General features: G+C 43.1%; 1 protein-coding gene across 6 annotated transcripts in view; it reads right to left on the reverse strand.

Annotated features, from left to right (window-relative positions):
* Nucleotides 1–24,964, reverse strand: part of RBM47 (RNA binding motif protein 47) — a 270,111-nt gene that overhangs the window by 16,581 nt on the left and 228,566 nt on the right. For 5 of the 6 annotated variants that reach the window (XM_030191322.1, XM_030191326.1, XM_030191325.1 and 2 more), the window contains 3 exons: nt 14,098–15,257; nt 10,644–10,850; nt 5,343–5,545 (listed from right to left, as the gene is read on the reverse strand). In XM_030191322.1, the coding sequence (XP_030047182.1) occupies nt 5,343–5,545; nt 10,644–10,850; nt 14,098–15,257 (1,570 nt within the window). The remainder of the gene's footprint in view (nt 1–5,342; nt 5,546–10,643; nt 10,851–14,097; nt 15,258–24,964) is intronic. The other variant, XM_030191327.1, reaches the window with a different exon arrangement.

A 24,964-nucleotide genomic window follows, 5' to 3' on the forward strand; every position in this document is an offset into this window, starting at 1 on the left:
TTGAATTCTTTGACTGGGTGACCGGAGAATTGCAGAGTCATGGAATCGGAGGTAGGGTATTATTATGGATTAAGAACTGGTTGAAAGATAGGAAGAAGAGAGTAGGATTGCGTGGCCAGTATTCTCAGTGGAGGAGGGTAGTTAGTGGGGTCCCGCAGGGGTCTGTGCTGGGTCCGTTGCTTTTTAATGTATTTATAAATGACCTAGATGGGAATAACTAGTGAGGTAATTAAATTCGCCGATGACACAAAATTATTCAGGGTCGTCAAGTCGCAGGAGGAATGTGAACGATTACAGGAGGACCTTGCGAGACTGGGAGAATGGGCGTGCAAGTGGCAGATGAAGTTCAATGTTGACAAGTGCAAAGTGATGCATGTGGGTAAGAGGAACCCGAATTATAGCTACGTCTTGCAAGGTTCCGCGTTAGGAGTTACGGATCAAGAAAGGGATCTGGGTGTCGTCGTCGATGATACGCTGAAACCTTCTGCTCAGTGTGCTGCTGCGGCTAGGAAAGCGAATAGAATGTTGGGTGTTATTAGGAAGGGTATGGAGTCCAGGTGTGCGGATGTTATAATGCCGTTGTATCGCTCCATGGTGCGACCGCACCTGGAGTATTGTGTTCAGTACTGGTCTCCGTATCTCAAAAAAGATATAGTAGAATTGGAAAAGGTACAGCGAAGGGCGACGAAAATGATAGTGGGGATGGGACGACTTTCCTATGAAGAGAGGCTGAGAAGGCTAGGGCTTTTCAGCTTGGAGAAGAGACGGCTGAGGGGAGATATGATAGAAGTGTATAAAATAATGAGTGGAATGGATCGGGTGGATGTGAAGCGACTGTTCACGCTATCCAAAAATACTAGGACTAGAGGGCATGAGTTGAAGCTACAGTGTGGTAAATTTAAAACGAATCGGAGAAAATTTTTCTTCACCCAACGTGTAATTAGACTCTGGAATTCGTTGCCGGAGAACATGGTACGGGCGGTTAGCTTGACGGAGTTTAAAAAGGGGTTAGATAGATTCCTAAAGGACAAGTCCATAGACCGCTATTAAATGGACTTGGAAAAATTCCGCATTTTTAGGTATAACTTGTCTGGAATGTTTTTACGTTTGGGGAGCGTGCCAGGTGCCCTTGACCTGGATTGGCCACTGTCGGTGACAGGATGCTGGGCTAGATGGACCTTTGGTCTTTCCCAGTATGGCACTACTTATGTACTTATGTACTTATGACATGCTATAGACGTAATCTACTTCGATTTCAGCAAAGCTCTTGACACGGTTCCCCACAGGAGGCTCTTGAATAAACTAGACAGGCTGAAGATAGGACCCGAAGTGGTGAACTGGATTAGGAACTTGTTGACGGACAGATGCCAGAGGGTGGTGGTAAATGGAATTTGATTGGATGAGAGAAAAGTGAGAAGTGGAGTGCCTCAGGGATCGGTGTTAGGGCCAATTCTGTTCAATATATTGAACAATATTTGTGAGTGACACTGCCAAAGGGTTAGAAGGTAAAGTTTGCCTTTTTGCGGACGATACTAAGCAACTTACTGACTACTTAAACAAATTTTCATTACTACATGAATCACAATCAGGATATTGATCCAACCACAGCACCGAAACAGTACTCATCAGTCTCCTAACAAAATTCAAACAAACAACTGCAACTGGCAACAGTGTACTTCTCCTACAATTCAACATGTCCAGAACGTTCGACATGGCTAGCCATAAAATACTATTGAACATCCTAGAATATTTCGGGATTGGAGGAAGCGTACTGAGATGGATCAATGGCTTCCTAACCGCAAGAACATACCAAGTGTTATCTAATTCGAATACCTCATCACCATGGAAACCTGAATGTGGAGTACCCCAGGGATCGCCGCTCTCACCAACCCTTTTTAACCTTGTGATGACACCACTGGTCAAATCGCTATCCAACCAAGGCCTTAATTCTTACATCTATGCAGACAATGTCACGATCTACATCCCGTTCAAACATGACCTAAATGAAATCACAAATGAAATCAAACACAGCCTCCAAATAATGAACTCATGGGCGGATGCATTCCAACTAAAGCTCAATGCAGAAAAAACACAATGTCTTATCCTCTCATCACAATATAATACGAACAAACCCACCACTATAAACACCCCGGACTACTCCCTTCCTGTCTCAGACAGCCTGAAAATTCTCGGAGTTACAATTGACCAAAATCTCACACTAGAAAGCCAAGCGAAAAATACAACAAAGAAAATGTTCCACTCAATGTGGAAACTCAAAAGAGTAAAACCTTTCTTCCCAAGTAAAATATTCCGCAGCCTGGTACAATCAATGATGCTAAGCCACCTAGATTACTGTAATGCCATCTACGCCGGTTGCAAAGAACAAATCATTAAGAAACTCCAAACTGCCCAAAATACAGCAGCCAGACTCATATTTGGAAAAGCGAAATGCGAAAGCGCCAAACCCCTAAGAGAAAAACTACACTGGCTCCCACTAAAAGAATGAATTGCGTTCAAAATCTGTACCCTGGTCCATAAAATCATTCACGGTGAGGCCCCGGTATATATGTCTGACCTCACAGACTTACCAACCAGGAGCACAAAAAGGTCAGCACGCACATTCCTGAATCTCCATTACCCCAGTTGCAAAGGACTTAAATATAAAACAACATATGCATCCAGCTTTTCCTACATTAGCACGCAACTATGGAATGCACTACCAAATGCCATAAAAACAATGCACGACCTAACAATCTTCCGAAAATTGCTAAAAAACAACCTGTTCAAAAGGCATACCACAATGATCCATCCTAAATACCAGATAACGAAAATCTTCCAGAACTAGACAAAACCGAACTCTCTATACCTGACTACTTCAGTCACTCTGTCACTAACGAACGTTAACACACTACCACCTTATTTCTCACGTTGGAAATGAACTGATTATCTAATTTACTCCATAATGTACTCTACTATTTATGAACTTAATGCAATACTACTTTGCATTTCTCATTCCGGAAATGGCGATCGCCACTACGGCATACTGTAAGCCCCATTGAGCCTGCAAAAAGGTGGGAAAATGTGGGATACAAAGGCAATAAATAAATAAATAAATTTGTAACAGAGTGGACACCCGGGAGGGAGTGGAAACCATGAAAAAGGATCTTCGGAAGCTAGAAGAATGGTCTAAGGTTTGGCAATTAAAATTCAATGCGAAGAAATGCAAAGTGATGCACTTAGGGAGTAGAAATCCACGGGAGACGTATGTGTTAGGCGGTGAGAGTCTGATATGTACAGACGGGGAGAGTATCTGAGGATCTGAAGGTGATGAAACAGAGTGACAAGGTGGTGGCCGTAGCTAGAAGGTTGCTAGGCTGTATAGAAAGAGGTGTGACCAGCAGAAGAAAGGAGGTGTTGATGCCCCTGTATAAGTCGTTGGTGAGGCCCCACCTGGAGTATTGTGTTCAGTTTTGGAGGCCGTATCTTGCTAAGGATGTAAAAAGAATTAAAGTGGTGCAAAGAAAAGTTATAAAAAAGGTATGGGATTTGTGTTACAAGACGTATGAGGAGAGACCTGAACTTGTATACCCTGGAGGAAAGGAGAAACAGGGGTGATATGATACAGACGTTCAACTATTTGAAAGGTATTAATCCGCAAACGAACCTTTTCCGGAGATGGGAAGGCGGTAGAACTAGAGGACATGAAATGAGATTGAAAGGGGGCAGACTCAAGAAAAATGTCAGGAAGTATTTTTTCACAGAGAGAGTGGTGGATGCTTGGAATGCCCTCCCACGGGAGGTGGTGGAGATGAAAACGGTAACGGAATTCAAAAATGTGCGGGATAAACATAAAGGAATCCTGTTCAGAAGGAATGGACCTCAGAAGCTTAGCCGAGATTGGGTGGCAGAGCCGGTGGGGGGAGGCAGGGCTAGTGCTCGGCAGACGTCTATGGTCTGTGCCCTGAAAATGGCAGATACAAATGAAAGTCAGGTATACACAAAAAGTAGCACATATGAGTTTATCTTGTTGAGCAGACTGGATGGACCATACAGGTCTTTCTCTGCCGTCATCTATTATGTTACTATCCTGCTTATTTTCGAAGGAGATCGCCGGCCATCTTCTGACACAAATCGGGAGATTGCCGGCCATCTCCTGAACCCGGCCAAATCGGTATAATCGAAAGCCGATTTTGGCTGGCTCCAACTGCTTTCCATCGTAGAGCCGGTCAAAGTTAAAGGAGGTGTTTCCGCAGGGTATGGAAGGCGGGACAGGAGCGTGGTTATGAGATGGCCGGCTTCGGCCAATAATGGAAAAAAGAAGGCTGGCTCTGATGAGCACTTCGCCGGCTTCACTTGGTCCATTTATTTTTAGGACCAAGCCTCAATGGGCGGAGGTAGTGTTGTACAGGTAGTGTTGTACAGTTGTGGGTAGTGGGTTTTGGGGGAGATTTGGGGGGCTCAGTACACAAGGTAAGGGAGGTATGCACCTAGGAGTCTACTGCAGTGCCCCATAGGGTGCCCTGGTTGGTGTCCTGGCATGTGAGGGGGACCAGTGCACTACAAATGCTGGCTCCTCCCATGACCAAATGCCTTGGATTTGGCCGGGTTTGAGATGGCTGGCATCGGTTTCCATTATCGGCGAAAACCAATGCCGGCCATCTCAAACATTTGGCTGGCCCCAACCGTATTATCAAAATGAAAGATGGCCGGCCATCTTTTTCGATAATACGGTTCAGGACCGCTGTTTGTGGCGCCGGCCATATAGATGGCCGGCGCCATTCGATTACTTGCCTTGCCTTCGCTGTCTTCTACTCCCTGCCAGATCTAAATATGCAGCATGTAGGATGCCGAGCTAGAAAAATGGGACAAAGACATTTCCATTTTCCCCAATGGAAGTTTTTAATGGATTTTGAGTTAATGAATCAACCGAGCTCTGAGAAAAAGCCAGGCACCCTGTCATTTGTTTGTCAGAGGCTGAACCTTCAGTCAAATGCTACCTCACAAATGGACTGAGAGGCAGTGCTTAATTTTGGAGCACTATCCTCCTTCCTCCCTTTCCCATGTCCTATTTGTCAGTTCTCCTTGTGGATACTTCCTGGTGATCCACAAGGAGAACTGACATCAAACTACCAATGGTTTCTAATAACAACCTTAGCAAAGAAACAGTAAAATAGTTTGAATAAGTCACACAGTACAGTTTACAATGTATGACAAATGGATGGTACAGCAGGGAAATTGATCTTGTCCACGGTTAACTTAGCTCCCTAGATGAAACAATCAATACAGATGGCACGGTTTCTGCTCAGTGACCAATGAATGCTGGAATTAGGAAATGTATTTACCTGAAAAGGTGGAGGGGTTGAAACTGCAGGCATAATAGTAGCTGTTGCAGCAACAGCGGCTGCAGCTGCACTAGCTGGGTCTGCCTGGATTGCAATAGGATTGATCATATGTTCAATTGCATGGATTTTGCCATCTTCCATCATCTTGGCAGTCGGGGCTGCCTGAAACATGGAATACTGGGCACCAAGAGCAGGAATTGCCACTAGAAAAGACCACACCAATAGGTAAATACAATCAAATAGATAAAGTGCTCTGCGTACAAAAGGGTAAAAACCTTCTAGTAAATTAGATCCTGAAAGCTTTATTAGACAGTTAAACAGCATGCAGTGGAAACAATGAGAACATTTCCAGACATTTTTCACCTAATTTCAAATGACTAGGAACTCCAGTGCATGCAAATTCTGTGTGCTCTCAAGATATAATAACTGGCCTATACAATATAAATCTTCTAACTTGATTAAATATCATCACATTACAAGCTTGTGTTGCTTCAAACCTTTTGAGCATATAAATAGTGTTCTAAAGCTGTAACTCTTGAGAATTTCCATCCTGAAACATAGCATCAAACTACAGAACTAGAAAAACTGGTCCAGCACAGGGGATGCATTGATTCCCCTACTCACATGTTCATAAGCACTTTAAACTGCTAACAGTACACTAGCATGAATATATTTATAAAGAGCAAATATGAGGAAATATAAGTTCCTGTGAATAAACCCCTGTGCAGATTAATTTTTTTCTTTATGCTACATTTGAAAGGGTTTTTTAAACTTTTGTCCTAATGGGACAAATAGAAGGGCCCTAAAAATTAAGGGGGCTTTTTATTAAAGTGGGGAAAAGTGTTGCAGTTATTGCACAGCAAATGCCCAAATTATCTCGTGGTATCTGGAAAGTTTCTGTGTTAACTGTTGTGGGTGTTTGTAGGATCTGCTCATGCGGTTAACATACAGAAAATAAATTTAGGGGCAGTTCTATAACAGGTGCCAGGACAGCACGTGCTAGGAGCCTATTCTATAAAGGAACACAGATACTTTTGTTCCTTTATAGAATACTAGCCGTTAAGCCCGTAACAACGGGCTAGTTTTTTGTTTTCCTATGGCCTCCCCCTGTCCACCAACCCTGCTCTCTCCCCTGCCCTCCCCCCATGTCCAGCAACCCTCCTCTCCCCCCTCCCATCCGCTCCATCCACCTGTGTCCATCAATTGTTCTCTCCCCTACCCTCCATCCTCGGGCTCCCATCCACCGCGATTGTGACCTCCTGTGCCCTGCCGTCCCCGCCACTTCGCCGTCGCCCCCCCTCTTTCCGCCGTCGTCGTGTCGTCAGTTCTCCATCTCTGCATCTGTTTCCCTCAGTTCCGCCCCCTCCTTCCCTCCCTGCTCCCTCCTCCTCCGATTTCCACGCCCATGTTCAAGCCCTCCTCCTCCCTATTGGGCTGTACTGCTGGTGGAGGCAGGGCTTGGACTTCTACACTCTCAGCGTTCCGACTCTACTGTGCATTTGCAGGTGAGTCAGTCACTTGCTGTTTATATGTTTGACTAGTAAAAAAGGCCCGTTTCTGACACAAATGAAACGGGTGCTAGCAAGGTTTTCCTCGGAGTGTGTGCAAGTGCGTATGTGAGCCACAGTGAGTGTGAGAGAGTGTGTTTCACACAGATACAGTGTCTGTGAGAGAGTGTGTTAGAGAGAGTGTGTGTGAGACAGATAGAGTGTGAGAGTATGTGTTTGATACACAGACTCTCTGTGAGACTGTGTATCGAACACATACTGAGAGTCTCGAGTGTTCGAGAGTGACTGTGACACATAAAGAGTGAATGTGATACAGTACGAGACATAGAGTGTGTGAGAGACAGTGTGTGAGAGTGAGAGAAAGACACTGACTGTGAGAGAGAGAAAGTGTGTGTGAGAGAGAGAGTGTGTGTGAGAGAGAGAGTATGTGTGTGACAGAGATACCTCCCCCTCCCTCTCTGGTCTCAGGACCCCCTCCTCCCCTTCCCTCTCTGGTCTCAGGACCCTCTCCCCCTCCCTCTCCCTCTCCCCCTCCTCTCCTCTCCCCCCCTCTCAGGTCTCTGGACCCCCTCCCCTCTCAGGGCTCTGGACCCCCTCCCCTCTGGTCTCAGGACCCCCCTCCATCCCCCCCTCTGGTCTCAGGCCCCCCTCCATCCCCCCTCTCAGGACCCGCTCCCCCTGTATGGTCTCAGGACCACCTCACCCCCTCTGGTCTCAGAACCCCTCCCCTTCTGGGGGGGGGGGGTATTGCTGAACTGGGAGGGGGTGGAGCTGCTGGGGGGCAGGGTTTAATTTCCTTCTTTTTCCTTCATCTACCTATGGCTTTTCATCTTTTTGTCACCCTTGTTCTCACCATGCCCCTTCCTCTTATTGTCCAGTCTTTCTCTAGTCCACTTTTGCATCCAGCAGCTCTCCACTTTCTCTCCCCATCCTTCCAGTGTCTCCCCTCTTTCTCTCCCCATCCTTCCAATGTCACCCCTCTTTCTTTCTGCATCTTTCTATCCAGTGTCTCCTCTTTCTCCCTACCCTTCCATCCAGCGTCTTCCCTCTTTCTCACCCCATCCTTCCGCCCATCTACCCTCTCTCCTGATCCTTCCATCTAATGTCTCTCCCCCCCTCCTTCTATCCAGTGTCTCTCTATCTCTCTACCCTTTTCTGTTCAGTGTCCCTTCTCTCTCCACATCCTTCCAGTCTCTCCCCTTTCTCTCTCCACATCCATCTCCCCCTTTCTCTCCCCATCCTTCCATCCAGTGTCTCTCTATCCCCTTCTTTCCATCCAGGCCCGCCCACCCAACACAGACCTGCCAAGTCTCCCATGAAACACGTGGCGCCAGCTCCCATTTCCAGCCTCTGCTGCTTCTCCTGTTGAGAAGAGCTAATTTAAACAACCCAAAATGTTTTTAAAAAGCAAGCGCGGCACCGCAGGCAGCCATCAGGCATTAGCTGTCGGCTCTGCACTGCCCCTGGAGCAGAACCCCGGAGGAGCACAGCGACGTGAGAGGCGAGAATATGCTTCTGAAGTTGCATGTGTAAATTCTAATTAGTGCTAATTAATTCCGATAATGGCTTATTAAGTTGCATGCACAATTTGGCCGCACTGCCAGATTTGCACACGCAACTTTAGCTGCCATATATAGAATCTTGGGGTTAGTGTGAATTACCTGTACTATAGATAATGCAGATGCACTTAATGTCACCTGTTGAAATGGTGTTCTGCATTATCTGCTGTGCTGACAACACATATTAATTCCAGCATTAAGGGGGAAAGTTATCAATGTGGGCTACCGTTAAGACATGTTATTCTACTGTTAACACCAGTTATTAGATCTCCTGCATAAAATGGGACCTGTGCTAAAATGTGTTTATGCTTATTCCACACTTGATATACCACCAAATTAGTGGTAAACTAACACATCTTAATAGTAGCCCACATTGATAACTACACCACTAACTGCTTAATATACTGTAGCCTAGTGGTTAGTGCAATGGACTTTTATCCCGAGGAACTGGGTTCAATTCCCACTGCAGCTCGTCTGACTCTGGGCAAAATCACTTAACCCATTGCCCCAGGTACACAATAGTACCAGTATGTAAACCACTTGGATTGTAACCACAGAAAAGCAGTATATCAAGTCCTATTTCCTTTTGTCATAGCCCCCCTCCCATAGTTTAATAATTTCTATTTTTGAGCTCTCCATAAATTAGGGATGAAGTATGGCTTTCCATGCTAGGTTGGATAAAATTTACCTTAACAGGGCTCATTTTCTAACACATTTTGACTGAGCATACTTGAATCTTCTTTGCCTTAAGTTAAATTATTCCAGCTAAGGTATAAACACAAAGAGCAGAAGGCATGCACCAATGTGTGGATTTGAGGCAAATCACAAATAAACATACATGATTATTAAATTTTGGTTAAAGAAGGCTGCAGAAAGATTATGCACAGATATTAGAAGCTATCAAACCACCTAAAATAGCAAACATATATTTTGAATTAGTTAAATGAGCACCAGAATCAACATTATCAGCTACAAAATTATTTCTTATGATTATGAAAATGTCTTTAATCTAATACATTCCATGTCTCAAAGAGAAAAAAAAGCTTGCCAAGGTTCCCATTCACATTAAATATATGTGTTATGATGGATTGGCATTAATAGAGGTTCTTAGTGTATTTTAAAGCAGGCAGGAGCTTCAGCCTATCAAGCTCCTCAATTGGCCGAAGGCTCAAAAGTAGTAAAGATGATTGTTGCCTGTCTTGAAAGAAATACATTGGAACCTTTCATTCCACTTCGTTTGTGTGTGTGTTATAATTTAATTATTTAAAAAAAAACATAGCCTATTTTATAATATTTTTAGAGGGTCTTCCTTTTTTTCTGTCTCTTTAGCTATCAACTGCTCTCGTTCATAGTTTTGATTAAACCAAGAACTGGTTATCTTTGGCGGCTGTCTCTTTCACAGTCTTCCTTGTTTTCAAAATCTCTCTGAGATGTGCTCTTGTTTCTCTGACTTTATCTATCTTTCTCTCTGTTCCTCCTGTAGTCTACTCCAACTTTCTCTCTGCTAGCGCAGCCTAATGGTTAGAGCAGCAGACTGAGAACCTGATCAAATTCCCATGTCAGCTTTGTGTGATCTTGGGCAAATCACTTAACTCTCCATTGTGCTCTGTGCTAATCTGTTCACTGATTAGCACATGGTTGGCATGGGAGTTCTTAATGCCTACAAAATAAGTAGCAGTAGGGGCTCACGCACTAATGGCCTGCGGGAAAAATGGCCTTAGCGTGCAGGAACAACCCTAGTAAGGACGCACTAAAGCCACCTTTTAATGAAGTTTCATAAAAGGGCCCCTTTGATTGTGAGCCCTCTGGAGTCAAAAAACACCTACTGTACCAACTCATAATCTAGTCATCCTTGCTGGAACTTCAGTCTGAAATATCCCAAAGCTGTTTGTCTGTCTAATATTTTCCTTCCCTTCAGAGCCAATCTGGACTCACCTCTTTTTATTGTCCCCTGGATGCTAATTCTTAACTAGACCTATTAAAAATTTGTGTTACATTGCACGTGACTGCAAAACATTTAGGAAATATTTCTGCAACGAGGACTCCTTATAAAGCCGTATTGAACTAAATAGTTCTTGGTTTAGACTAAAACCTGAATAAGAACATATTTTGATAGCATAATCAAAAAGAAGGGCCCCAAAAATAAAATACAAAAAAGTGTTTAAAGGCTAAACCCAAATATATGCTTTTTAGATAAAACTGAGCAAATTGGAATGTTATAGAATTAGACTAACCTGTACCGTGTTTAAGGGCAACTTGATTGACAGCAGGCAAGTCCAAGCTGGGGATAAGTTCAAAGCCTTTTTCTTGCTGTTTACCCTTCCCTTCGTGATATCTGCTATAAATGCCACGGCCTGCAGAATATCCCCCCAGGTAACTGCCTCTGGGACCTGGGGCTCTGTTGCCAGCTGCACCTCGCCCTCTGCCTCTTATGCTGCCTGCTTATAATACCAACATAATAACATGATAAATACACCAGTAAAAACCACTGGAGCTCATTAAAAAAAACTAAAAATTTAAAAAAATTGTGAGTACTGCATTTCAGTGTTTGCATCATATGAAAAGCAGTTAGACCCATATCTTACACTGTACGTAGGTTAAATATGGTATCTTCACAGAAGCCAAATTACATGCTATTAGAGACTGAAATGGCACAGGAATGAATGAATGTAATGGCTGTGATATTACTTGACTTACAGTAGTATTCCATCACATCCATTCAAAAGTCAGCTATGTTGCACTGTTCTATTTAACTGAATGCCTTTTGGAGGACAAAAGTATAAAAAAGATACAATTATTTGCCCTTGGGAGCTGCCACCGGGCCCTAGCACCCTGGGGATACCTGTAAGTGACCTTGAAACTATAGAGGGCCAAGCCACTTCAAGCTCAACTGGGGAAAAGTCCATGGACTGATCTCCAGGAGAACAGGCCTAAGACTCAACGTAAAACCTAGGCCTATCTCAATCTTTTGCTGCACCAGTCTGACATGCACCATCTGTTGGAGCCTGAGAAACATTCAACTGTTCCAGACTGCACTGCTCACTGGAATATCCAAATTTCTCTGCCTCCTGGTACCAGGACATAACCCATTGGTCTGGACTGGTCTAGCAGGATGATAAGGAATTACCCAGTTAGTATTCTTATCCCAATGAGATCATATCAGAGAGCTGATGTTCTCTGATAAAACACAATGGAAGATCGAACTTTGCTGAGAGTAGGGGAGGGGACCTTGATGTCCATGAAAAAATTTCACTGGCAAGCCCTTATTTACTTTTGAAGGCAGTATTCAAAACTATTTATCTGGATAGCAACTGCTGAATATTGTTACAGACAGTATCCGGATAGTGCCAGGATGGTCCAGGAGTGAAGTCTGGGTTGAGCTAGGAGATATTTGGTTAGTGGTGATATTCAGTTAGCTATAACTATCTAGATAAAGTTGGGACAGCGAAAAGGTTGCTATGTGGATAAAGTTAGGAGCATGCTGGCCTCTATCTGGAGAGGAGTGCTGAAAATTCAGATTTAATTCAGCAGTGATGACCAGTGTTTAAAACAATCTCTGACGTTTGATCGAGCACTGGATTTTCTCATTTAAAGTTGATAGTTTAAAAAGCTAACGGAAATTTGAAAATCACTCGCTGAAGGGTGGGGCCTTTGTCAAAAATCAGTCCCTTTTTATAGCTATTTTTAAAATACTGCTATAGTAACTTAGCAGCTCATGTGATTTTAGAACAGGAAGCTTGCTACTACAGCATTACCCCATGCTAAGTCACAGAAAAGAAGGGCTAATGCTGAAAGCAGACACTAATCCCAAAGTTACGGTCTCCTAGGATAAATAATACAAGTGTTCTACGTTGGCTACTAATCTTTAATAAGTCTTCAGCAGTCCTCTGTAACTTCCCCAGTGTGTTTAAAACTTTGCCTGTGTATGTCTTGCTTGAAAAGTATACACAGTCTGAGGAGGACCAGCATCAAATATAACCTAACCTCAGTGACTAAATCTGTCCATAGAGTTTCACAAGATACCTAGTTTTGAAGGGCAAGGGGATAAGGAGGTGAAATAAGTGTCAAAATTTGATTTTCAAACTCCCATGAGCACTGTCCCCATTGGTAAAGCAGGTGCTCCCAGAAACTTACTGAGTTTGATTTTCTTTAAAAGCATAAGTACATAGTACCATCAAGCCCAGCATCCTGTTTCCAGCAGTGGCCAATCCAGGTCATATGTACCTGGCAAAATCCCAAAACAGTACAATACATTTTATGCTGATTATCCTACAAATAAGTAGTGGATTTTCCCCAAGTCCATTTTAATAATGGGTTATGGACTTTTCTTTTAGGAAGCTAGGCAAACCTTTTTTAAACCCCGCTAAGCTAACTGCTTTTACTACATTCTCTGGCAACGAATTCCAGAATTTAATTACACGTTGAGTGAAGAAATATTTTCCACAATTTGTTTTAAATTTTCTACTTTGTAGCTTCATTGAGTGCCCCCTAGTCCTAGTAGTTTTGGAAAGAGTAAACAAGCAATTCATGTCTACCCGTTCCATTCCACTCATTATTTTATAGACTTCTATCATATCTCCCCTTAGCCTTCTCTTCTCCAAGTTGAAGAGCCCTAGCCGCTTTAGCCTTTTCTCATAGGTTAGTCGTCCCATTCCCTTTATCATTTTCGTTGCCCTTCTCTTTACCTTTTCTAATTCCATCACATCTTTTTTGAGACGTGGTAACCAGAACTGCAAGCAATTTGACTTGAAGGTCCACTGGTACTAAAGTATCCTCAATCCTTCAAATTGCCCTGGCTTCTGAAAACCACCCCATCATCTTTGATTTTGTGATGGTGTTCTTTACTGTGCCCTTGGCTATTACTGTAGAGTGAGTCAGCAAAAAAATAAATGATGCATTGGTATTAACTGTTGTTAGTGCTAGCAAATAAAAGAGAGAGGCCACATTACAGAGTGAAGCAGATCTCCAAGAAAAGATCATAGTACTATGATTGCTATCAATTAGACTTTTTAAAGGTACAGCACATATACATGGCAGCGTTAAATTTCAAAGACTGCTTTTAAAGAATGAGCATGGGTTTCAATTTTAAGGTGATCTCTTAAATTCATATACCCATGAGGGGAAAGAGAAATCAGAAAAGTATGAGCACACTTGATTGTGGCTAAGAGAAATAGTCACAGGAATCAAACAATCTGATATCTCCCCTCGACACACAAGATTCAAACAGAAAAGCTGCTCTGATCCAGAAAGAAAGAAAACAACAACTTTCCCTTACTGTATTAATCGGGTATTTGTTGTTCATTCTCTATAATCCTACAATATTGAGTCATATTTTGATATATTTGACCTGGATTCCTCTGAAGAAATCTCAGTACTGCCATAACAACTCCATGTCAAAAGATTCCAATGCAGTCTGGGTTTTCTAACTCATTCTGATATATTTTGCTGGAGAGCAAACATCAGACTTCTCTGGAATGAGAAAAACCATGACTGGATTAGTATCTCATGATGATATGCCATTAGGTTAGTAACAATGATCCATCCAAATGTAAATGTCCTGAGCAGATGAAATTCATTAACATTAACAGGATTACAGAGGTGTTTAAACAGTAAGTCAGAACTGTTCTGTTTCAGGCAAACTGATTAACTACACAAAGGCATGCACAACATCAAGTTTTGGTAACCAACCTTTCACAAAGTAGTCTCTGTTTGGACCAATTAGAGCATTGTATGGATATCCATAGTATGCTAATGTATAAGGATCACAAGAGTAAACATAGTTTGGTTGAGTTACTTCTGTTGCTGTTGCTGGTGCTCCTCCTTTAGCTGCTTTCTGGTAGCGTGTATACTGCTCTTTATCTACTGGCTTGGCCAAGGTAACTTCGATACAGGATCCTTCAAGTTCAATGCCATTAAGCTTTCTCATGGCATGAACTGCATCATCGCGGCTCGTGAAATGTACAAAAGCATAATCACGGATTTTTTTCACACGTTCTACACACCCGGGGTTGAACTGACCAAAGCTCTTTTTAATGGTATCCTCTGTGGTTTCAATCATTAAATTTCTCACATAAAGGATCTTCACCGTCTCCATCACATCTTCATCGACATCTATCTCAGGTTCTGCCCAGTCAACTGCTATCTGGTGGCCCCACAGTTGAATTCTTCCAGGCATCAGCTTCCTTCGTGCCATGGCGGCTGCACGGTGACTTTCATACTCTACAAAGGCAAACCCTCGATTTTTCATCTTATCTGCTGCACTAGCATAAACAATGACATCAAGTACTCCTTCTGTCACCTTGGAAATTTCTTCTAGTATTTCTTCTCTTTTTTTCATCTTTGGGATGCCTCCAATGAATAGTCTGCAGTTATCCACACTGCAGCAAACCCCTAGAAGTCTCCCTGGACGGATCTCATAGTTATTCAGTTCTCTGACAGCCCTTTTGGCCTCATGTTTGTGTGTGTACATAACAAATGCATAACCACGGTTTTTCCCATCAAAGTCCATCATTAGACGCATTTCATAGATACGACCCACTGATTCAAAGACTGGCACCAATTCATCTTCATACACATCACGGGGAATTTTGCCCACAAAGACTTCACAGCCACGAGGAGGGTGTAATCCTTCCCAGCCAGGAGGAGGACCTCCATATTTCCTTTGCCCGTTCTCCTGAACCATGCTGTATCCAGTACGCTCCATTAATGCCAACAAAGCAGCCTCGTTAGGTACACCAGATACACCTTCATGTACATTGGATGCAGACATGTTCGAAGAATCGTTACTCATCACAGTAGTGGAATCCTCTGCTGTCATTATGCCAAAATCATTCAAACCTTGCTGAAACCTGATCAGAAAACAAAAACAATAAATTATAGTTAAAGGATATTGATAACACAATGGGAACACAATTTTATCCGATTCTGCAGCTGATCTAATTGTTCTCACTTCTAGATATTTTAGTGATACATTTAAGATCAAATATAGAAATGTAATCAAGGGAATGTGACTAGAAAAATGGGCATGGTTTAAGTTATTCCTGGCATTGAGGGACATTTTCAATAAAACATATGTCTGACAGGTGAAATAAAAGGGGGGGAAAGCGGGGGGGGGGGGGAATTAAGGATAGATACATAAAAAATATTATCCAGCTTTGGTTGTCTCTTCTTTGGTATTGTTTTGTACCATGTAAATTGGTCTGGATATTAATCAACAGATTTATTAAAAAAAAAACATTTGTCTGATTTTGCCCGTTTTTCTAGAAACATCCAAAAATTGAGTGATGAACACAGCCATTTTTGGAACCTTAAAAACATCTCTTTTTTTTGGTTCAAAAATGGCCTTTTTTGCTAAGCATTTTGTGCTCAGTGCATTTTGGAAAATAAAACATCCAAGAGAAAAACACCCAAAAAACAGCCATTAGGATGTCTGGGGCCATCATTCTTAGGACCCCGTTTACTATGGTGTGTTAGCATTTTTAGGGCGCCTACACTTAGCACGCACACTAACCATGTAGGTGCCTATAGAGATATTGTAGGCACCTACATGGTAAACGCGCATTAAAAACTTTAACATGCCTATAACACTGCTTAATAAACAGGGCCCTTAGTAGACTGGCCACACAGACATTCCAGTAGAGTAATGGGGCAGCCTAGGGAGCACTGCAGTCGATGTCACATAAATGCCAGGTAAACATCTCACCATAATTCTCTCCAGGAGCAGAAAAATACCTACTGTACCTCACTGTACAATACTACAATAGCTCTCAAGCTTGCAGGTGTCACCTATATGCAAGTACAGTAGGTATTTAGTATATTTTGGAGGGCTCACACCTTCCACCACAAAAGTACCAGTTAGAATGGGATATGGGCCTGGGTCCCCTTTTTTACTGTTCACTACACTGACCAGTAAGCTACTCCTAGGACCTGCTTGCTGCTCTAATAGGAATGACCATCATATGTGAAGCTATCCTAGAGCATGGGTATGTATTGTCACTGTCACATCTTAAGGGAGTGGAAGGGGTCAGTGACTACTGGAGGAGTAAGGGGGGGTGGTTATGCCTTAATCTCTGCAGTAGGCATTTGGTCTTTTAGGGCACATTTTGGTCACTTAATTGTGATTGAAAAAGGTCTAGCCAAAAAAAAATCTTAATTTTGCCCCTAGATGTTCATTTTGTTTATTACTGCAGAAAAACGTCTATCTTTTGGGGCCGCCCTGCCATGTCCCACCCAGGTCCTGCCCAAAACACACCCCTGTCACATTCCCTTTAATTTGGACAATCTGTGGAGCAAAACACCTAAAATCAGAGTGTCAAAAAGTTTTTGCCAGGAAAAAGTCCTTCTACCGCCTTATCATGTTTTTTGGACTTCTTTTGTTTTGAAAATGAACCCCATTGTATTGTATGGGCTATCTTGCTTTACATTTTGTGTCTATATGTAAACAATAATTCGTGAAGCAATATTAAGGCTTTCATTTTGAAAATTTTAAAGGTATATGAAACAATTATTACAAGAATTCTCTGAAGGGAAATAATTCAAAAGTGTTTGCCATTCATATATCTCAGACATTTGGCAGAGCTAAGGTAATAGTAGAAAAAAATGTTCAGTAAAATATTTCAATGTATGACCCTGGTGCTTTTTAAGTTGCACTGTCAAAGGCCAAAATGTACAGAAATCTTTTAACACACACCTTTATCTACTTTTTCCTGTGGAGAGTCATCAGCCATTGAAAAATCTACCCTGCCATTGGTAGACACCACACAATGCAAGACATACTTAGTCGACTGACAATGACAAAGCACTGTGCCAGATTTTTCACATCCATTTTCTAAAATATTTCAGTTCACACACTGAGACTGAGCAACACAATGCCTATGGAAAAATTTTTTTCTAGTTTAATTTTAGAAAGTCCACTGGATGTGTTGTGAGGCATAAGGTCAAGGGCCAAGTGCTTTCATTAATCAGAGTCCACTGAAATGCTATACTGCATACTCTAGAATGTTTTATTACTCTTATAAAATGTCCTGCTTCTCTTAAGATTTTCCTTTGAAAAGAAAAATATTAACTTTATTTGATTACATTTATTGCACCCTCTCAACCAACTTAATACGATGAACAACATAACACATAATATAATCATATAACTAGAATCAACTATAATTAGGATAATAAAATATAAAGCACATACAACACAATAAAACAATGGTAAAACAATAAATGACCTCTAGAAAATTAAATAGTCTTATTCTTGACCACCTACCCCCATGGAGCCTGGCTCATCACCATTTCACTTGACCAACAACTAGTCCCTCATAAGTTCTTCAAATAATTGCAGACTGAAACCTTACATTCTTTTGAACTGTACATCCAACTAATTTAGTTCAAAGTACAGTGAAACTGGAGCACCCGGTGATGTCATCAGTTATTAAAAGTATCTATGAGATGTGAATTGTTTGCTATGGGTTTCGATGGAAGGGTAAACAGTGCTCCCTGACAAATTGCAGTTGATATCTCTAAGCAATTTTGTACACATTCACAGGATTAAAAAGCTGATTACTTTTCTGTCTCACTCTATATGTTCTTCTTACCTCCTCAAAACCAACATAGCTGTGAACGTATAAAATTTGTTGCATAGGCTTTCTACTTCTTTGTACCATGTATTAACATAATGCTTGACAAATCCCAGGGGCCAGGTTACCAAGGGTCCTAAAATTTTCCCTTTGGCATTTGTGATTTTCCTGCCTATTTTTTCTGCCATCACTGCTATCAGTACTGTTGCTACCGTTTTCTCTGCCCACAGTGTGCCCTCTGTGAATTTAAGCTGCACGGTGCACGAGCTCTCATGCTGGTCTTGTGAGACTTGAGATCAGTGCAAGAATTCTTGAATACCACAGCTCAAAACTCAAAGAGAGTAGCAGGTTAGCAAGAAGCTCAAGGCAAGGAACTGGTCTAATAGGAAGTCTGAGGGGTGAGTAACTAACTGGCTAGCTAGCTGGGAGGGGGGAGAGGATTTAGCTGACTACATGGGGTTGGGGATGGGGAGAGAGAGTCATGGGCTGGGGAAGTGACTAGCTGGTTTCCTGAATAATGAGGGCCATCTGCAAGGTGGCACATTTGAGGGAGGAAGGTGCTAGAGGGGTAGCGGAAGGAAATTGGATGATGGCAGGGTACAGGGGAAGAGAGAGAGAGAGAGAGAGAGAAAACACAAGCAAGACTGGGTGACAGAGGGGCATTTTCGAAAGGGACATCCAAGTTGCGTTTGGTCGTCCTTGCAAAACGGCAAAAGCCAAGGGCGGGGAAACCCGTATTTTCAAAACAAGATAGATGTCAATCTTTTGTTTTCGAAAATACCGTCAGAGATGTCCAAATCCTTAAATTTGGACGTCCTAGATTTGGTCGTCCCTAGACATGGATGTTTCTTACTTTCTGCGATTTTCGAAACCAAAGACGTCCATGTCAAAAACGTCTTAATGCAAGTCATTTGATTGTGGAAGGAGCCAGCATTTGTAGTGCACTGGTCCCCCTGACATGCCAGGACACCAACCGGGCACCCTAGGGGGGGCACTGCAGTGGACTTCATAAATTGCTCCCAGGTACATAGCTCCCTTACCTTGTGTGCTGAGCCCCCCCAAAACCCACTACTATACACCACTACCATAGCCCTTATGGGTGAAGTGGGGCACCTAGATGTGGGTACAGTGGGTTTGTGGTGGGTTTTGGAGGGCTCGCTGTTTCCTCCACAAATGTAACAGGTAAGGGGGGGTATGGGCCTGGGTCCACCTGTCAGAAGTGCACTGCAGTACCCACTAAAACTGCTCCTGGGACTTGCATGTGCTGTCATGGACCTGAGTATGACTTCTGAGGCTGGCATGACATATTTTTAAAGATGTTTTTGAAGGTGGGAGGGGGTTAGTGACCACTGGGGGAGTAACGGGAGCTCATCCCTGTTTCTCTCCGGTGATCATCTGGTCATTTTGGGCACCTTTTTGTGCCTTAGTCGTAAGAAAAACAGGTCCGGGTGAAAACATCCAAGTGTTCGTCAGGGACATCCTTGTTTTTTTCGATTACGGGTCAAGGACGTCCAAGTGTTAGGCATGCCCAAGTCCCGCCTTCACTACGCCTCCAACACGCCCCCTTGAATTTTGGCCATCCTTGCGATGGAGTGCAGTTGTAGACGTCCTAAATCGGGTTTCGATTATACCGATTTGGACGTCCCTGGGAGAAGGACATCCATCTTCTGATTTATGTCGAAAGATGGACGTCCTTCTCTTTCGAAAATGAGCCCAATAGAGAGACTGGGTGACAATGGAGGTCGTGGGGAGGAGAGAGAGACAGTGAAACTGAGTGGCAACAGGGTGGTAGAATAAGAGAGAGACTGAGTGATGGCAGGGTGGGGATGGGGAGAAAGAGTGAACCGGGTAACAACAGTGTAGAGGAATATGTGTGAGAGAAAACCTGAAAACGGGGAGGGGGAATAGAGGTGGAGTGAAACTGAGTGCCAAGAGGGTGGAGGAATGAGAGAGAGAGACTGGATGAGGAGGGGACTGCTGGCAGTGTATTTCTGCCTGTGGCTTGCACAGTTGCATTGGAATCCTGTTTTTACTAAGCTTTCGTTTCCCTTAAACATGGAATGGGAACACGACCTTAGTAAATGAGCCCTAAAGGAACTACATCACACCTCGGAGATCTCACCTCCTCCTCAACCCCCACTTTTCAGTTTTGGTGGAGACAATGTGGGGTGGGGGGGGGGGCGAGGGGAAGAGGAGAAGAGATGAAAGGTCTCAGCCACTGATTCCTACATTTTTGGGCTGGCTCCTACATCCAAAGAAAATTTGTCAAAACCTGTATTACGATAAATCTCATAAACGAAAATGTATGTTAAGGAAGGTAAGAATGAGAATGCTTGTCTTGCGCCCTGTTAGATTTTCTGTTCACTTGGATTGTGACCATGAAAATAGCATTACTCACCCAAACAAGTGAATCACACACAGATAATATGGCTAAAAAAAAGTAGGGGTCGATATTCAGCAGCACTTATCTAGACAGTAGTGGCTCCTACCTGAATAAGTGTACTCACTGGACCAGCCACTTAGTTTTAGCAGCATTATTTGGATAATGATGCTGAATATTTTCACTGATTGTGGGGTGGTATGAGGATGGAACCAAGACAGAGCTGGACGTTTTCCAGGTGCCGCCAATATTCAACGCCATTACCTGGATAGCTATCTGGACAAGTTAAGACAGCAAAGTAGTTATCCTAACTTGTCTAGATAGTTATCCAGGTACCAGTGATGGATACTCGCAGCACTTGGATAAATTCTGGCAGGTAGAAGCACAGAGAGGTGACGATCTGCAAATGCTCAGCAGCAAACTAAGCAGATCATAAGATAGTAAAGATAAGAAGTTTTATTGATCAAAAGTGCCCAATGTTATCACCTTTTGCCTGCACCCAGGCTGCATCGGGGGCCAACAATAAGAAATTCAAAATAATCATTTCCCTTTTAGAAGAAACGCTGCTCCAGAGATAGACAGCTGCAGCTGTTGCTGTTTTGCTCATATGTTTTAAACAAAAGGGGAAGGATTATTTTCGATCCTCTATAGTTGGCTCCTAACGCAGCTAGGTGAAGGCAAAACATGATCACGTCAGTCACTTTCGATCAATAAAGCTTTGTATCTTTACTGTCTGTTGGTCTGTTCCGTTTGTCTGCTGCTGAGCATTTGCAGATCGTCACCTCTCTGTGCTTCTGTTTCATTTGATTTCAATTCTGGCAGGTACTGGATATTGAACACTGATATCCATGTATGGCCCGGTGCTGAATATCTGGGTATAAATTTAAATGTGTTTTGAAGTCAATGCAGAGAGAGAGAGACGGGGGGGGGGGGGGGGGGGGTTAACTTTAAGGTGCTGAGTTGCCATGGGGATGCAATTTTTAAGTGGGAGATTTTGATCCCAAATCCCAGTCCAGCTCATGCCCCAACCCATCCTGCCTATGCCTCACCCCCACTCCACCCTAACTGCAACACTTCTCTGTCAGAACTGCCACTGTGAACAGCTTCCAATCCCAAGGCCCACACTTCCTACCTGTTAGTCTCATTGCAGGAAGTGCTGGCCATGCAGTTTGAAGCTTCTTGTGGTTCCATGCAGTCAGTGAAAAAAACTGACTGGTTGGCTCTCACGTTTCTATCGTTCTGAGGGAGTTTACTTATTTGGGGCAGGGGATGGCCCTCTGAAATGGGAGTCTCCAGCTCAATGCGGGAGACTTGACAGGTGTGTAGGTGTGAACCATGTTCATGGACAAGTAATCAAAATACAGTGCAGCTGTAACACCAAGTATAAACTTATAGGTCATCTGTTACCAAATATATAGAACATGTAACATACATACATATATATATAGGAAGTAGTACCAGTGAATAACATATTGTACCTGCCAGACAGTTGTCCGTGGGTGTGTGCTATTGATTGTTTGTTTCAGTGGGAGATGCCAGGTTGTTGCCATGCAAGAAAAACTTCAGCTAATATGCAGCATAAGTGCAATTCAAAACATGCACATACGCTGCATATTAGCTAAAACTTTGTCCTTCTGGGTCTTCAATTTGAGAGAATTTCTCTAGCAAATGAATGTAACATGATTGTTCATCTTCAGGAAAACTGAAGTTTTTCTTGCATGGCAACAACCTGGCATCACAATCAATAGCACACACCCACGGACAACTGTCTGGCAGGTACAATATGTTATTCACTGGTACTACTTCCTATCACTGTAAATCTTTATTTCCTTGTTAACCAGCTATGTCCCTTTGTTCCTTAATGTTCTGTGAATTTTAGCTCTGTAAGACTACCTTGCCATGTAATTTTAAAGCCAGTTTTTAAAACTGTACCTTTGAAACAACAGGGGGGGGGGGGGGGGGAAGAACGTTTGAGTTTTTAAAAAAAGTATGCTAAGCAGAACTGCTAGAAGAAATAGGATTTAATCCTAGAAAGGGTGCTAAAATTTAGGGGGGGATTCGCTGAGGTGCGGTAAAAGCTCACCTTTCACCTTCCAGCCGCCCCCCCCCCCACTCAAGCACACCCCCACCCCCAGGGTTGAAGCCTCCTTCCCCTCCTGAAAGGTTGGTGGTCCGGGGTATGGGTCTTCCAGGGTCCGAGGGGCTCTTCAGGCAGGAGTTATGCCCACTTGCTCCTGCCCTTTGAACACCACCTTCAAAATGGTGTCCCTAGCTATAGTATTGGTGAGATACTACCGTTAGGGGCACCATTTTGAAGGCAGTGCTGAACAGGGCAGGAGCGACTGGGTATTACTCCCTCCTCCAACAAAGGTACAAGAGGGGTGCGGAGAAGAAAGTTGCTAGACCACCAGGTTGGGGGGAGGGCAAGGGGGGTTAGGGGGACTGGAGATCCACCAGATCTCCAGCCCCAGTATAAATCTCCAGTCCCCCTGTGACCTTGTGTCTGGGGGACAGGGTTCCTGTGTCGATGGCATGAGGATGGGAGGTCCGGGTTTCTGCTTCTGAAAGGGGGGATCAATTGGGGGAAATGGGGGGCCTGCTAACATGCAAATACATGCTGGACAGGGCTCATCATTCCTCCTCAATGGTCTGCAAACCTTAACGTCAGCTCTGAGATGGCGTGGGGTTTGCCGCAGACAACGCACCAATTTTTGGCATGCTGCCCGCTGATCATTGGGAAGGAACATGTTTAGCATGCATTTGCATGCTACTTGCAGTCAGAGTTCCCAAGCGTGTTGTTTCACGTACTCGGGGGCTCTGATCATGGGGCAGTAGCAAACACAGGTGCTAGTATGGTGCTAACAGCCTCTAGCACCCGCATTTGCTTCCGATCATCGGCCCATTAGAATATTATGTACAATTCTGGAGACCGCACCTTCAAAAAGTTATAAACAGGATGGAGCCGGTCCAGAGGTTGTCTACTAAAATGGTCAATGGTCTTCATCATAAAGTGTATGGGGACAGACTTAAAGATCTCAATATATATATTTTGGAAGAAAGGCAAGGGGGGGGGGGGGGGGAATATGACAGAAATGTTTAAATACCTAAGTGGCATAAATGCATAGGAAGCAAGTCTCTTTCAATTGATTGGAAGCTCTGGAATGAGGGGGCATAGGCTAAAGATGAAAGGGGACAGACTCAGAAGTAACCCGAGGAAATACTTCTTCACGGAAAGAATGATGAACTTGTGGAACAGCCTCCCGGTGGAAGTGGTGGAAATGAAAATTGCATCTGAATTCAAGAGAGCTTGGGACAAGTATATAGGATCTCTAAGGGAGTGGAAGGGAAAGAAGATGGCATGGAAAGTAGATATCTGCCTTGATTTATCTCTGTTTCTTTGTTTCTATGTGTATATATGTGCAACCTGCCCATGCTCCTCCCACATCAATGCTCCCTTTGCAGCTGCGCACTACAGAAATTAGGTGCTAACCACCTGATATCCAGCCCGCAGCTGTAAGCACTGTCTGAGCTGCCCTCAGCCGCGGGCTGAATTGATCCCGGATATTCAATACCAGGGCATGCGTTGCTCCCAGCATTTAATATCCAGGTATCAGCGGTCACCCAGAAGTTAACCGGGCACTGGCTAATATTTAGACCAGTGCCTGGGTAACTTTAGCACATAAGGTTAGGACACTCTTTTTGGTCTCCTAACTGTATGCCGTTACTTAGATGGTTAGCGGACTGAAAATCACTGCTAACCGGCTAAGCCTCTCCTGCTCAGTTAAACCCTTTTCAATATCATGTGATAAGTTGATAGAAGGATTCTCGTGCATCACCTCATCAGAAGCCCCTCACAGACATCACAATGACACACATCAACTAGCTGAGCAGTTGATGCCTAAATTCAGAAGATCCTTAAAAAAAAAAAAAAGAGTACTCATGATCATAATAAAAAGTGAAATCCATTTTTATTCCAAGTAACAGATTCAATATGATAAAACAAAAGGGATCCATTAATAAGATCATTAGCCAAAGCAATAAAGTCAAGAACAAGACAAGGTAATATTTTGAAAAAATCGGAGTATTTCTGCTTTAAAGACACAATGTAAAGCCAAGCCAGCTTTAAAAATGTTTGCTGATGACTGGGCCTTTTGCCAATACGGATATGCCAGCTTTAAAAAAAAGGAATGTAAACAGTTCAACAATCCTGTGTGAGATCCATGGGTTCATTCAAATGATTCACACTCCCCTTTTTTTTTTTTTTTTTTTAAAGGGTAGACCAGCTGCTTGCAGATTCACAGTGAAGCTGCCTGGTTGGACTTCAGCTCAAACTACTCCATGCTTCCCACTAAGACAGTGATACATGTGCTACAAAAAGATTATATGGATTCTATTTTAAACTGCTAACATGTTATTCAATTAGCAGTATATTATATACAATAAATCAATAAAATAGTTAAAACAAAGAGGTCCATATTTAAAAAGTTAAAATTACCAGACAAGTTTGCCCATTTAATTTTTTTCCTGATATTCATCTCGTATCTGTCTGAATGTACCCAAATAAAGTTAACTGGATAAATTCTCTGGTTAGCTTAGGGCAGATATT

This window comes from Microcaecilia unicolor, chromosome 2 (genome assembly GCF_901765095.1).
Source record: "Microcaecilia unicolor chromosome 2, aMicUni1.1, whole genome shotgun sequence".
Classification (NCBI taxonomy): Eukaryota; Metazoa; Chordata; class Amphibia; order Gymnophiona; family Siphonopidae; genus Microcaecilia; species Microcaecilia unicolor.